Source organism: Syngnathus acus, chromosome 14 (genome assembly GCF_901709675.1).
Source record: "Syngnathus acus chromosome 14, fSynAcu1.2, whole genome shotgun sequence".
NCBI lineage: Eukaryota > Metazoa > Chordata > Actinopteri > Syngnathiformes > Syngnathidae > Syngnathus > Syngnathus acus.
This window is the reverse complement of record NC_051099.1, coordinates 9,851,306-9,867,897: the sequence shown is the minus strand read 5'-3', so window position 1 is coordinate 9,867,897 and position 16,592 is coordinate 9,851,306. Positions and strand designations below refer to the sequence as shown.

The following is a 16,592-nucleotide window of genomic DNA, read 5'->3' as shown; positions in this document are numbered from 1 at the left end:
GAACGCTCAGACTGACAGAGGTGTCAAATGCAAATTTACTGCCGCCTGATCTTTCATCCTCACAGGTCGACGCCATCAAGCCAGGAGACTGGGTCTACATCAAAGTCATCAAAAGAAAGAGCTGGGCCAGCCCACGGTGGGAGGGACCATTCCAAGTCTTGCTGACTACCCCCACCGCAATAAAGATTGCTGAACGGCCCAGCTGGATTCACCTCAGCCACTGCAAGTTGCAGAGAGTGCTGGACCCCTAATTCGGAGTGGTGGGGAAGGCTGACTTCAAAGGGGTCCTATCGTTTAGGGTGGGACGTCTCAATGTTGGTGAAGAAAACAACGATCCCCACTCCGCTAGGCGAGGGGATGTCCCGGTGTCTCTGCCATCCTAGTAGCAACGGGGCTCCATATGCCAGATGGATCCTCTGCTGCGTTGTGGTTGGAGCGTGCTATGGTCTATGGACTCAACTGAACAGACCAAGTGACAATGTTGACCGTGGAAAACGATGGTCACACGATGAGAACTTTGAGGACTGGTCATGGGACCCCAGAAACCCATACGAAACCAACACTTGGTACCGATACGTCAAATTCACTGTGAGATCACACACACAGGAGGGTTGCTATGTGTGTTCCAAACTCCCTCCTTCCTCTACACAAGTTCACTTGGAGGCCAGAGCAATGAATGTCACTGAAGCGAAATGCATGGCATCCATGGGAGGAGTTGGATATCAACACCGTGCTGTCACAGTCAGTGATGCCGACCCGTCCCGCCCCGGACTTGCAGAAGGTACCTGTGATCAGCTTTTCTGGACAAATCTCAATGTGACTGTTAAAGGACGAACACTGCCGCAGGTGGCCTTCACAGACCGGCCACCTGGAGTGAACTATACGTGTTACATCCAAGGAAGTGAGACCCACAAATGCATTGACAGAGACTGCTCTCCAGGAGGGAACTGGATGGGAGCTTTGGACATCGCCACTGAGTGTCAGGATAAGAGAGCCATTGCAGGTGGTGAGGGCTCTCCGACCAACATGGCTGCACCATCAAACGGAACATACTTCATACAGAATGGCTGGTGGCTTTGTGGTCACAGGGTTTATCCGATGCTGCCCGCCAACTGGACAGGAGTGTGTGCACCAGTGTGGGTGACAGACCACACCTACAGGATACAACATCGTCAGCTGACGACAGCACACACCTCTTCTGGACGTCGACGCAGGGCGATTACAACCTTTGACCCCCATGACCCTGTCTGGGGTGCGAATGTTCCGGACGACCATAAAATATGGCCTGTCGGAAACAAAGTTGTTCATGCGCTTTTTCCTTGGATCGGAGTTGGAAAACAATCTCTCTTCATCGAGACACTGAACTATCGTTTTCAATCCTTTGTGAACCTCTCACTGCAAGTCGATGATGGACAAAACAGAGAGATCCAGGCTATTAGACTAATGGTCTTGCAAAACAGGATGGTTCTGGACTTGTTGACGGCAGCACAAGGTGGTGTGTGCCACATCATTGGGACTTCCTGTTGCACATACATTCCAGGAGATAACGACACGCACATCAAGGAAGCCATGAACTCACTGAGGAATTTACAGCAGGCCATGTCGGAGGATAAAATCCCACATCAATGGGATTTCTTTTCATGGCTATTCTCTGGCGCTTGGTGGCAGTTGCTGTTGAAACTTGTGACTCCTGTGCTTCCTGTGCTGGTGTGGTTGTGCTTGTTTACGACCTGTGTTATCCCATGTTTGAAGTCTGCTGTGACAAGGTTTGTGTCTTCTACCGTGGCACAAGTACATATACAACTTCTTAGAGATGACGGATGTGATGACTATGATGTGGTGCAAAACGTGGATTGCGTAGATGCTGTTTAGCTCAACATTATTTTACAGAAACTTGATGATTTGACCATCGAAAATGCCTTGCAAGTGATGGATTCAATGATGTGCTGTTTCTGTGTTTTTCTTTTTCTTTTTTATTGGTAACATTCTGGTCGCCTAAGGAAGAGGGGTATAACTCTTTTCCTGCATTTAATCTGGCCGCAGGTTTTTCGGTTATACACAAAATTTGGACTGGAGTATTGAGGGTAATACCCCGTCTTCACTGGAAATTATTGCTGTCATTGTATTTTCTTTCTTATGTTTGGTTGATCGGGATTGACATACTCATATGATAAAACAGGGGGGATATGTTAGGGTTTGCAGAATATCTTCATCGTATGATTATGTTGGAATGTAACCTGTAATAATTCACCTAGCTTGTCCTGTCTTACCAAAAGTAGTAGACCAAAGTGCTAAGATCTTTCACCTGATTGACTAGCTGCAGAGGAAGCAATCAAAGTTGCTTTGTTTCCACAAAGTCGTAAAAGGCCCCCTGCTATGCTTTGATCAGCAGGGGAGCGGCTTCACCCCATCCTGTGTTCCCACACCTCCACTTTCAACCCCACTGTGTTTCTTCTCAATAAATATGTACCTGATGAGGCCTGAGTCAGACTTCATTCGACCATCGCTGTAAGCACAGCGACGAGTGAACTCTCCGCCTGCAGGTGTCTGAAACGACTAACTTGTCTCCAGTGTGGTTCTTGCAAAATAAGTTAGAGTGAGCACTACCCTAACATTAGGTACCTACTCATACTTGACAGCACAAGTCACGAGATCAAAGTCTTCCGAAGGGTCACATCCATAGATCCACATGTTGCAGGTTGTTACAGAAACTGACAAACCTCGGAATAAGCTTGCCTTCCCACGGATAACTCTTCCTGCCTGTACTTCCATGGCTGGCATCTTCTCCGTTACGCTCCACTGGCGGTGACTCAACGGAATGGACATAACCAGCAGTCAGGTAGCGATATCCTTGCAAACTCTTGTAGGCTCTGAGGTCTTCCTTGGTATATGGACTTGAACAATCTATCAAATAATTGTAAATGTCTGGCATATTTAAATGTTCAGATATTAAGATTCAAGGTTTAAGAGTTTTTATTCGCCATGTTTGAGCGTGCCAAACAAGGAATTTGACTTCGGTAAATCACAGCCTCTGTTCAACATTTAGGTGACTAACAACACTCAGGACATGTGAAAAATGGCAAATATTCTCAAACATCCCCTGATCTTAAACTCCCAAGAGGGCAAGGAAAAACTCAAAACTCCAGCTAGGGGAAATGAGACCTCAGATGGGAGGGTCCCTCTTCCAGGATGACCAGGCTGCAATGGATGCAGAGAGGACACATAGTACAAACAGTGTAGACAATTCAAAAAAGGTGTGGAGAGCAGGATGTTATTGCACAGTCATGACTCTGAGACTCTAAGAGTGGTGTGAGTTCATCAGAGCAACAGCCTGGGGGAAGAAGCTGTCTCTGTGTCTGCGTGTCACTCCCCGTCAGATTGTTCTTGTTTTTCTAGTCGCTTGTCTGTTCTCGTCTTGTTTCTCGTTTGGTCTTGTCTTGTCTTTGTCTTTGTCTTGTCTCTGTCTTGTCTCTGTCTTGTCTTTGTCTTGTCATTGTCTTGTCTTTCTGTTCAGTTACTCTCTTCCCTATTCGAGCCTCTATAGTCTCTCTTTTGAGTTCCTTCAATAAACCCTGGTCCAAGCTGCATTTGGTCGCCCAGCTCCATTCACTCCATGATAGCAACCGCGGCACGGACCGCGCCGACCAGAGCATCGGGCTCTACCGCATCAACATGCGCCGGAAGAAGTGGTGGTGGCCGATATTCACCTGGATGCTGGACGGGTGTTCTCTTGTATTGAGGGGTGCTGGTGGGCCGCTGTTACTTTTTTCCTTTGTCTTTTAGCTTTGGTTTTGCTTTGATGGCTTTTATCTTGTGCACTTTCTGACTTTCTTTGTGGCGCCGTTGTGTGGCAGCCTTATGAGAGCCTATTGAGTTGCGCTCATGCCATCTGTGTGTCTTTTGTATACCCACTCTGTGGAATGGATACTGCTGGGGCCTGAATTTCCCCACCCCTGGGGATCAATAAATATTCAATCAATCAATCAATCAATCAAATCGTCAGAATGCTCCGATTTTTGTGCACGTAACAGCCCATAGTCTATATATAGATGCCGCATATTTCGTGTACGCGACGTCATAACCAAAAAAGCGCGGCATATTCGTACTTAGGGACACCTAAGGACCCAGAAAATATGCACCTTTTTAGAAATAAAAATTTGGGCAGATCCTTATTAATGTGAATATGTAGTTATGTACATCTGTTTTGGGTGCGCAATACTTTCAACAAAGTCACACTGCTGACAATTTGGCCCAAGTCAAAAGGGGCATGATGGAAGACTGGGCCATAACTAGTAAAGTGTTTTGTGACTGACGCAGCACCAAACATGATTGCATCCACGAGACAGCTCCACATTCGCCACTCATTTTGCATTGCACATAGTCTCAATTAGGAAGTCATGTGATCAGATCCCGACACTTGCATCCATCATTCACAAAGCTCGGCACATTGTCACATACTTCCGATCGAACACGACAGCCAAGGAGAAGCTTGCTCAAGTGCAGCATTGGGACGACCAACCCTGAAACTCAGGGTTAATGAGGTGCCAACATACTGGAACAGCACCTATTCATCCATCCATCTTCTTCCACTTACATATCCGTGGTCGGGTCGCGGGGGCAGCAGCTTTAGGAGGGACTCCCAGACTTCCCTCTCCCCAGCCACTTCATCCAGCTCATCCTGAGGGATCCCAAGGTGTTCCCAGGCCAGCTGAGAGACATAGTCTCTCCAGCGCATCCTGGGTCGTCCATGGGGTCTCCTACCGGTGGGACATGCCCGGAACACCTCCCCAGGGAGGCGTCCAAGAGGCATCCTGATGAGATGCCTGAGCCACCTCATCTGGCTCCTCTCAACGTGGAGGAGCAGCAGCTCTACTCCGAGTCTCTCTCGGAGACCGAGCTTCTCACCCATAGCTCGTGACCATAGGTGAGGGTGGATCAACCGGTAAATTGAGAGCTTTGTCTTTTGGCTCAGCTGTCTCTTCACCACGACGGACTGGTACAGAGTCCGCATTACTGCCGACGCTGCACCGATACGCCTGTCGATCTCGCGCTCCATCCTGTCTTCACTCGTGAACAAGACCCCAAGATACTTGAACTCCTCCACTTGGGGCAGGATCTCATCCCCGATCCGGAGAGGGCATTCCACCCTTTTCCGACCGAGGACCATGGACTCGGATTTGGAGGTGCTGACCCTCATCCCGACCACTTCACACTCGGCTGCGAAGCGCTCCAGTGAGAGCTGGAGATCACGGCCTGAAGAAGCCAACAGCACCAAGTCGTCTGCAAAAAGCAGAGACGCGATGCTGAGGTCCCCCCTAAACGCCTCGGCTGCGCCTAGAAATTCTGTCCATAAAAATTATTAACAGAATCAGTGACAAAGGGCAGCCTTGGCGGAGTCCAACCCTCACTGGGAACGAATCCGACTTACTGCCGGAAATGCGGACCAAACTTTGGCATCGGTAATACAGGGACTGGACCGCCCACATCAGTTGTCTCGGCACCCCGTACTCCCGAAGCACCCGCCACACAATTTCCCAAGGGACACGGTCAAACGCCTTCTCCAAGTCCACAAAACACATGTGGACTGGTTGAGCGAACTCCCATGCACCCTCAAGGATCCTGCCAAGGGTATAGAGCTAGTCCACTGTTCCACAGCCAAGACGAAAACCACACTGATCCTCCTGAATCCGAGATTCGACCTCCTGACGGGCCCTCCTCTCCAGCACCCCTGAATAGACCTTACCAGGGAGGCTGAGGAGTGTGATTCCTCTGAAATTGGGACACACCCTCCAGTCCCTCTTCTTAAAGAGGGGAACCACCACCCCAGTCTGCCAATCCAGAGGCAACCGTCCCCGATGTCCACGCAATGTTGCAGAGGCGTGTCAGCCAGGACAGCCCCACAACATCGAGAGCCTTTAAGAACTCCGGGCGGATCTCATCCACCCCTGGGGCCTTGCCCCCAAGGAGTTTTTTAACTACCTCAGTGACTTCGACCCCAGAGATTGGAAAGTCCACCTCAGAGTCTCCAGGCCCTACTTCCACAATGGAAGGCGTGTCAGTGGAATTGAGGAGGTCTTCTCCGCACCGACTCCGAGGTCAGCAGCACGCCATCATCTCCACTGTAAACAGTGTTGACGGTGCACTGCTTCCCCCTCCTCAGGCGCCGGATGGTGGACCAGAATTTCCTCAAAGCCGTCCGGAAGTCATTCTCCATGGCCTCGCCAAACTCCTTCCACGCCCGGGTTTTTGGCTCAGCAACCACCAAAGCCGCGTTCCGCTTGGCCATCCGGTACCTGTCGGCTGCCTCCGGAGTCCCACATGCCAAAACGGCCCAATAGGACTCTTTCTTCAGCTTGACGGCATCTCTTATTGCCGGTGTCCACCAGCGGGTTCGGGGATTGCCGCCACGACAGGCACCGACCGCCTTACGGCCACCGCTCCGGTCGGCTGCCTCAACAAGGGAGGCACGGAACATGGTCCACTCGGACTCAATGTACCCCGCCTCCTCCAGGACGTGGGAAAAGCTCTGCCGGAGGTGGGAGTTGAAGCTCTTCCTGACAGGGGATTCTGCCAGACGTTCCCAGCAGACCCTCACAGTGCACTTGGGTCTGCCAGGTCGGACCGGCATCTTCCCCCACCATCGGAGCCAACTGATCACCACCTGGAACAGCGCCTATGAAATTCTGAAAAAGCTACATGATGAGAGGGAACCAGTGTGGGTATCTCTGGCCTCTCTAAAAACCAATTTGACTCCACTTACAGCTGATGAGTTCACCATCATAGGAGAAACACTTCTTGTGCTTGCTCCTTTCCATCAAGCGACAGTGGAGTTGTCTGAAGAGAGGCGAGTGTCAGGGTCAAAGGTCATCCCGATGCTGACAATGCTAAATCTTGCACTAGAGCAGGTGCGGCCAACCAGTCAGAGACTAAATGCCACATTTTTTACTGTGTAGAAAGAGCCTCATCATAAACATGGGCACACATGAACAGCACCCCATCCCTTCCTCTTACACACACACCTCTGCTCAGCCAAATGATCATGTCACACATCAACATGATAATGACAGAAATTCACTCCTACAGTACTAAGACCACAGGCCAGTCATTTTCAACAATGAACATTGTGCACTGCCTCACACACACAAACTCTCAGCTCAACAAAGTCCACAAACAAAAACAATAATTTACAATAGCGTTTTTTCACTTACTATGCATGTTGCTTAATGCGACTTCTGGCATTCCTGTTCATGTCCGATATTCTGTGTTCAACAGAGTGGCGGGACAGTTGGATGTCTGATACCATTCGTTTTAGTTTGTCGTTTTCAGGAGACTAGATTTCAACGTCACTGAGGCATTTTTTAACGAACTCCCCTTCATTGTATGGCTTTTTATTCCGTGCAATGTTTCAAGCCAGTTGATACGATGCAAGCGTGACAGTCTCTGAGTGCTTCGTAATTTTTGGGAAAAACTGTATCTGTGTTCCTGCCTCACCTTTCAAAGTGTCCAACTTGCTCTTGCGAATTTCAGTCCCTTTTGGAAAGTCCTTATTGATACGTATAAGCATGAAGTTAGCTGAAGTGGCGCTGAAGATTTGAAGCTTTGAAATGTGCTAATGACGTCTGACATATCAGGCAGAATGGCTTGCCATTGCGTTCAACAAAAAATATAAACTTTCCCACTCTGTTAAAAACGTCCTGTGTTCATATTCATATTTTTGTTTAGCTGTGCATTTTTTCCCTGCCATTTTGAGAGCGAAATCGACACTAATTGTTTCCTTGAATGGGTTTGCCCCTCCTCCTTTGCGGGATTTCACCTCATGCGCATGCGCGTTTGACGAAAACACCATATTGAACTCAAGCGAACATGCACAAACCCCCCCCCACACAAATGTTGATATGAACGCAAAACAAACCAGGCAAAGAGTCGCATGTGGCTCGCGAGCCGCGGGTTGGCCACCCCTGCACTAGAGCATACACCTTGCATGAACACCTAAAGCGTCGAGTCACAGACATTGCTTCCAATCTGGAGTCATTAAGTGTGCTGACCCTAGCAATACTTCTAGACCCCCGATTTAAATCACTCGGGTTCCGCAGTTCCTCCAAGTGCAATGAGGCCATCGATAGACAGCGCTTGGAATGTGCGTAATCAGAAGCACAAATGAGGCACAGTCTTCACAGCAGCTGTCTGCACCCACTTCAGGCATGTTATTCTGCATTATTTGTTTGTTATTTCATGTACTAAAATGCTAATTCATTGTTTTTTAGATAACCTTTGGCAACATCTGGACATTGAAGTGGTGAGACAAAGCAAAAGTGCCACAGCCGATGCCATCCAGGAGGTTCAGAGATACCAGGCATTGGGCAATATTGCCAGGTCCGAGGATCCAATCAGATACTGGGACAATCAAAAGACCCTTTACCCAAACCTCTTCCGGCTTGCGCTGCAATTTCTCTGCACTCCAGCCTCATCTGTGCCGTGTGACTGGGTGTTTTCAACGGCTGGAGAAATTGTGTCCAAAAAGTGTAACAGGCTCAATTTCAAGACATTGGAAAAACGTAATGTTTTGAGTAAAAATTTGTAAAAAAAACAAATCCCAGTGCACAAGCATCCTGTTTGACAACACGTTCACTTGGATTTTCATGTTATGTATGATACATGTTCACTTTATTTATTGACTATCTAAAAATATAAAATATATTTTAAATTTAAATGAATATATAAAATAATACAATATAAAATATAATTATTCAAATTATATTATTGTACATACTAGGTCATCAAATCAGTGTCGGTTGAGTCTGTCAACTAGGTTGCCTGTAGGGATTTTTAAGGTCCAGCAGGTGTCAGTATTCACTCAGTGACACAGTATCGACAAATTATCAATATAGTTTGGCAATGTGTTGAAACGCTTCATGACGCCTCATCTACCCATCACTACATAAACTTCAGTACTAACAATATGGATAGCAACAATGCCGCACCTCAATGGCTGAACAATACCAAAGGGAATGAGTCAAATTTTCACGGACACTTTCGGAACGTAAACATGTTATCTTCTTCAATGACCAATAAGCTTTTCTTTTCTGAACTATTTCACTTGGATGATGTTGATAACAAGTTATTGAATTAGGCTCAATTGTTTGCTGTCTTGGCTATGTCAACTGCACTTGTGGTTTGCATCAAACAAACGGTGACAAAATGCACGTCGCTAAACAGGAAGTGCCATACCCAAACGAGTCCCCAGTGCAACAAATTAAGTAAACTTAGTACTGTCCCAGGTGCAATCGATCTCAAGTAGGAAAAGAAATTCTGAAAATGAAATATGCATACAAACTATCAGAAAATCAATTGGGCAAATTTAGCTTGACCAATAGTAAATCAAACAAATTGAATGACAAATAATATAATTTGACAGTTAAATCAGGCATGCATTGAACAGTTCATTTAGGGTCATTAAGCTATTCAGGCAATATACCAAAATAACTTTGTTATTTTAAAGTGCACAAAAATGCATATCAGATCATAAAGTTATAAAACATTTCTCCTTACTACTTAGTGCATCACATATAAAAAAAATGTCTAGTTATGTGTTCTTTATTGATTTAGTGTGTAGGTATAATTATATGCTTAAAATGTTTCTTTTATTGATTTAATGTGTGAATATAATTGTCTGCGTATGTACTTTATTCAATGAGGCGTGAGCATATCTGTTATTGTAGCTATGCAGGACTTTTTTGGACCCCATTTTCTTCACCCACACAAACACTATGTTGAAACCTGAAAACTTATCCAGTGAGCACGGTGAATCTTTTTGCCACGCCCCCCAAATGACGCCATTTACATACTTTAAAAGGGGCCATTTATTTATTGGAAACCTTTTTATGTTACATAACATCCCATTTCAAAATATCAATATTTCTTTGATTTACCATTTTCATATTTATAATTTTGTTTATCTTGGTGAGAACTACCTCTGAGTTGTCTTGTCAGTCCCTATGGCAACGGTAACCGGCCGCTTCAACGACGTCACTTCTGTTTTCCATTGTATACGCTTGCTGCTAAAAGGGATGCCCTCGTTCATGTAGAAAAACGAACGAACAGCAGCACAAAGTAAGTAATCAGTTTTTTGCACACCACGATAATTTGTATGCAATTACTTGCCCGCGTGCTACTATTTAAAGACATGATTAGCTTTCTTCAACTGTATTTGTTTGAATTAGCAACTAGCCGGCTAAGAACTCAGAATTGGAACTGGTCGCCTTGCTATAGGTATTCATCGAAGCAGCATTGCTCCACCCTTACATTGTCCATCGATAATCATACATATACACACGTGTACTGTGCTCAGTGTTAATTCATCTCTCGTAAACTACCAAACCGTCAACGACAGTTGCTAATGCTGGATATGTTGCGATTAGCGTACATAGCATGGGTCATTGATGAACCCATCGATAATCATACATATACACACGTGTACTGTGCTCATTGTTAATTCATCTTTCATAAACTACCAAACCGTGAATGACAGTTGCTAATGCTGACTATGTAGCGGTTATCTTACATAGCATGAGCGGTTCATCAATGTGATTGACAATAGTGCAGGAATAGTGTCTGTATAACAATTGCATTTATTGGCCCGAATAACACAAAGCAACATATATACAATAACAAAAATATATGTACACGAACAAAAACATGTATACACTTTTTTAGTTTTATAGTGATACACTAAGTAAAAAATGACAAAAGGAATACGGCCATCGGTGCATTTGGAGAAAAAAAAAAAGGGCTCCTCTTCAGTCCTCCTCTTGCGGGTTGCGTTGGCATCTTTATTTGCCACAGACACGCAAGTGCCTGCCTTGCATGTCAAGCACTCAGCTTCGTAAGGATCACAACCCTGGCGAAAGCACGGGAATTTTTTTATTCAACTACTCCGTGAACGTGCGTTTTCGTTTCGGCATTGCTTGTAAGCACTCGGTGTAGACTGGCCAGCCCACCCTACCTCGTAGCAAAGTGACTAGATTTGAGGAGAAGGGCGTGACTTATTTGCGAACAATACAGAAAAACCTGGAATTGAGTGAAATGGAACGGAGTGGCAATTCTATTGACAATGTACTGTACATGTATTATATTTGGGGCAGTCCAACAAAATCCCGGACGATTTTGAAATTCCCCCCGGACATTTTTTTAGGGCTCAAAAGTAGGACGTGTCCGGGAAAAAGAGGACGTCTGGTCATCCTATGTTAAGTATGCGCATCAGATGCACGAAATAGATTGGTGGAGTTTAGTTACCAGGCCATAAGTAATATAGTAACCAGGTCATAACTTATATACAATACTAGTATGTATCTTAAGGATTTTAGTGATCAGTGCGATGAAAAAATTGTGGAAAGAGGCAGCAGACACTGGAAGACACTCTTACAGACTTAAAAGCTAACTGATTGTCATTTTTTAAATCAGTTGCCCAATGAGAAACACGCTGAGAGTATGCGTGCAACCATTGTTGCTCTGCTCCCTTTTCATTTGACTCATCAAACGAGGTGAAGCAAAAGCCATGTACGCTACAAGCGGCCGACTTCCTCATCGTTCTTCCAACGTTATTTCAAAGAGTGACTGTCATCAAGTGATCAACATGATGTTGCTGAGAGCTTGTGTGTACCCCACACCCAGCTCCTGTCCATCATGTGTTGAAGCTGTGCCTCGTCGAGAACCTCGCCCCTCCCCCCAAGCGGCAAGCGACCAACTTCGAGTTCTTCGAGTAGTTTCGGTAACGTCACACATTGAAGTCTGCAAAATTATAATCGATAACCGATCTACTACGCCCAGCGACTTGTATCAGATGATGTGATCTCACCGGAACCGACTTTTTGTTTACAAGGAATCTCTTAACGCAACTCCACTGGGGGTCGTAAGATACGGGAAACTCGCAACTCAATATTGTGACAATATGTGGCCCATGATACACAAGATCTGTAATATTCATGCTATATTGTCGGAAATGTAAACAATAGGGGTGTAAATCGCGGGTTTTGTCACGATACGATATCATATCGATACAAAGAACCACGATACGATATTTGCCGATATCTTAAAGCCTGCTGTGATTCATTCACGATACATCACGATATAGTGCTCCACGATCGATATTTATTTTTTTATTATTTTTTTTTAAAATAAAAAATATAGAACAATATCCTGATTTATAACAATTCATACGCAAAATCAACAAGGTACTGCAAACTCTTTATTTAGGAAATTACAAGAGTATTGTAGTATACAAAGTGCTTATTTTAACACTGAACTTTATCAAATTCTTATATTTTTTCTCATATAAGTAAAGAAAAATTAATATTCTTTCTTTTTTTGTAATACCATTAACTTTAAAGTGCATTACTGAACTATTTATTTACAATAATTTTAATTGTCCGTTGAGCCATCTTTTCTTTGGAATCCAAAGTGCTTCCAAACGAATGACTTGAAGCCCAAAGGGGAGCGAATTTCCTCGTCTTCTTGGACACTAGCCATAGCACCAGCCCAGGAGCCGCGTAGTTGTCGGCTCCCCTTTCACGTGCCTGCTCTGCTCACAACACAACACGCCGCGTACTGCTCCCGGAAAGAGGAAGCAAGCAACAATGAACTGGATTTCAAAATAAAGTCGCGTCTAATGTCCGAGGTCAAACACGGCGATATAAATCGATGTTTACGTTTAGCATCGATGCCAATAAATCGTAGAGCATTATATCGATTAATCGATGTGTATCGATGAATCGTTACACCCCTAGTAAACAATGATACATCACAATATACAACTCAAACTTGTGAATGTAAGCCCTGTACAGCTGAAAAAATTAAAGTTCATGTCATGAACATTCATTTCATGTTTTATGTACACCAGTACAGTTCACCGATTTCTGATACTGAACTCAATAGAAACTTAATTTTACGTAGTACCGCATTGGCGTCTTATAAATGTAAACATTCTGCAGTTTTTAACTCATTTTGGCCCAAAGTGCCTGGCAAAACATGCTTTGACACGCAAATTCATATCACCATATCACCAGGAAATTATAATCCCATACAAACACCGAGTAAATGCATTGAACAAATCAATGACTGGATGTGCCAGAATTTTCTCCAATTAATCAAAGATAAAACTGAAGTAATTGGTTTTGGACTCAAAGAGGAACGATTAAAAGTCAGCGCTCAGCTTCAATCAGTGATGTTAAAGCCCACAAACCAAGCTAGAAATCTTGGTGTAGTTATGGACTCAGACCTGAATTTCAATAGTCACATTAAAACCATTACAAAGTCAGCCTACTACCACCTGAAGAACATATCAAGGATTAAAGGCCTTAAGTCTCAGCAAGATTTGGAAAAGCTTTTCCATACTTTTGTTTTCAGTAGACTTGACTATTGTAATGAGGTTTTTACGGGCCTTTCTAAAACGTCAATCAGACAGCTGCAGATTCAAAATGTGCCGCTCGAGTTATCACTAAAACCAAAAAAATAGATCAAATCACTCCAGTTCTGAGGTCCTTACACTGGCTTCCTGTCTGCCAATGAATTAACTTTAAAATACTTTTACTGGTTTATAAAGCTCTGAATGGTCTAAACTCTAAAGCCTAAGTATATTTCTGACCTGCTGATCCCTTATAAACCATCCAGACCTCTCAGATCGTCTGGCACAGGTCTGCTCTCTGTTCCCAGAGTCAGAACTAAACAGGGAGAAGCAGCGTTCAGCTTCTATTCTCCAAATATCTGGAACAAACTCCCAGAGACATGCAGGTCTGCTGCAACTCTCAATGTTTTTAAGTCAGAGCTGGACTTTAATGTTTGCTGCTGCCTCTTGCTGATTTTATTTTAATTTACACTGTACTGTAACTCCGTTCCTGTTTTATTTGGATTTTTACTGATTTTAATTTTCATCAATTTTTTTTGTTTTTTAATGTTTTTCTAACTGTCCCCTGATGCTTTTAATGTTTTCATTTCTTTGATGCCTTTCATGTTTTGTGTGAAGCACTTTGGATTGCCTTGTTGCTGAAATGTGCGATACAAATAAACTTGCCTTTTAAAACCCATTCTGAAGTTGTTTTGTGATTGTAAATGTGCATTTTAACTATGAGGTGTGCCCAGAGTTCTTCAGTTGTCTTGCAATCCACGGATGCAACATTTACTACCTTTGTACCTGGGGATGGATGCGTTTGAAACAGGCTTAAAGATTAGAATTAGTTCTCCATTCTGATACAAAGCCTTCAAAATCATCTTCCCATTGTCGACAAACAGATCTTTTAGCCACAAAACCCAATCTAATGGTTCGCCTGGTTTGAAGTCCTCAAGTGCATTGTCAATAATGTAACTTCCTTATTTTGAAATTCGCACATCTTCCATGCTTAAAAACAATATCCCGAAATCCTACGATCCAACGACACCCTCGCATGTTTATTCTGATGCATTTCATTGGCTGCAAGATCAAGATTTAGGTAAAGAAAACCAAAAAGACGCATCCGCTTAACTGGCTTTAAAGATAGAAATGTGCAACAGCGCTCTAGGTGAAACGCAGCAACACGCTCCCAGGTTAAATAGGTTAAAGTGCATTAACAACATTCATTGTACAGCTGGACACATTAAAGTGCGTGAAAATTAATATTATTTTTGTGGACAAGAACGCCGTACTGCTTTTTGATTCTGAAACGTCAGTAGCAACTTACTTTACACGCTGTTCGGCTACGGATTTTAGTTATTGATCTGACTCCAAATTACGATCAACACTTAACACATGAGTCGTTATGTCCTAATCCACACACTGGTACACCTAACAATTCTCCGAGTTCGTTCTGTCAAAGAGAAGACCAATAAATCAATTAGGCCGAATTTACCAATTGTTTAATCCTGACAAAGCAAGCTAATACAGGCGCCTGGGTCTCGGGTCCTTCACACCAAAAAACTCGTGTGCCTTCGTGACCATCAAAGACAACACATTCTTCCGGGTTGCCCAGTTTTAAGGAAACACAATATGAATATTCAAGCATGCAAAATATTGTGTGGTGATTGGTCGATGGTCATCCGCTGCTCAGCGCAGGTGTCTGGTCTCAGTTGTGGGCGGTTGGGTCTGGACCACCATGACGAGTTGTTATTCGCGTTCCTCTCGAGATGTCCTTGTAAGATGTCCTCCCTGTCTGGACATCCTGTTCCACAATACTTTGTAGAAGATAAGTTCATGCAGTTGTCTGCACATTCCTTACCGCTTATTATGCGACCACACAAGTACACTACTACTGAAAATTATATTGATATGATTATATATACGTTTAACGCAGCTTTTATAAAATATGTTTGCAAACTGCCGAAAGCACATTTCCCTTTAACGCATTTAGCTTCACTCCGTTTACTTTTGCTCTTGCATACAATACTGTGAAGTACGACTGGGTAGTTCACGTCTCGTTCCAGTGTTGTTAGATTCAAATAAATTTGACAATGGACGTGATGATACTCCACCAATGAAAATTGTCATCCAAATTGTTTGGTGGTCTGGCCTTCCTCGGGCGTAACTATGTGTTTGTATTATATGTCCACTTAAACTCAAACTAATCAAACTAATTTTTTGTAATGGGCCGCATCATAATTATAGTTTCCCTCGGAGGGCCGTTATGATTGTCAACGTCTTCTATATACGGTGTAGGCTACAAAACAAACTGATCAATAACACGTTTTGAAATCAGAGACTAGTAAAAAATGTTCAAATATTTTAAAAAGAAATACGGTAATAAAAATTGCAAGCAATATCTCATTTTTTTTTAAAAGTAAAGACAATTTGTAATTTTAGTAATGATACAAAGTTTGTCTTCGAGGGCCTTGAGTTTGACACATATGACTTAAAGAAACTTGGTGACAGTGTCAAAGAAAAAGTAACTCTCGGGTAGAAACCTCAAAAGGACCCAAGGCTCAGCCCGAATAAGCAGGGGACAGAGGACAGGGAGAAAAAGGGAAAGAGTGGATCTTAGTTTTTAGTTTTGCGTGCAAAATTGCAATCATTGAGTTTTATTTAGGGTGATGGATGAAAAGTCTATGCATTTTGAAAGAGGTCAAAAGGTTGTTCAATCAATCAATAGGTTGTTACCTTTTATTTTAAACCGTATTTATGATCACTATTCCATGTTAACCAATTGAAGTTGTGCTTTATTTTGTAACTGAGCGCAAGGTTTTTTCTTTAAAAAGATTTGCTCGATGTTAATTGTTTATTGATTTAAAGGGACAGGTTTTGTTTGTTTTGTATCAATGCATTTATTGTAAACATGCAATTGTAAAAAGGTGGAAAGCTAACTATGTTTTCTGCAACTGTTTCATGTTAGTGGACCGTGTTTCAAAGCGCCGTCAGGTGAAACCGCTGGCTGCTTCTCTTCTTGATGCCCTGGATTACAATAGCTCAGATGACAGTGACTTTGAAGTTGGAGATGCCTCAGGTGTGTATGCATTACCTTTTTATCATTATACCGTATTTTCTGGACTATAAGGTGCACCGGACTATAAGGCGCACCTTCAGTAAATGGCCCATTTTAAAACTTTGTCCACATATAAGGCGCACCGGACTATAA

At 43.7% G+C, this 16,592-nt stretch overlaps 1 protein-coding gene across 8 annotated transcripts in view; it reads left to right on the top strand.

Annotated features, from left to right (window-relative positions):
* Positions 1-9,999: 9,999 nt before the first annotated feature.
* The window catches only part of phf14 (PHD finger protein 14), a 163,271-nt gene continuing 156,678 nt past the window's right edge, over positions 10,000-16,592 (top strand). For all 8 annotated transcript variants that reach the window (XR_005100216.1, XM_037270210.1, XM_037270207.1 and 5 more), the window contains exons 1-2: positions 10,000-10,110; positions 16,350-16,460. Coding sequence is in view for 7 of the 8 variants with exons in the window: in XM_037270210.1 (XP_037126105.1) it covers position 10,110; positions 16,350-16,460 (112 nt within the window). In the remaining variant the exon portion in view is untranslated. The remainder of the gene's footprint in view (positions 10,111-16,349; positions 16,461-16,592) is intronic.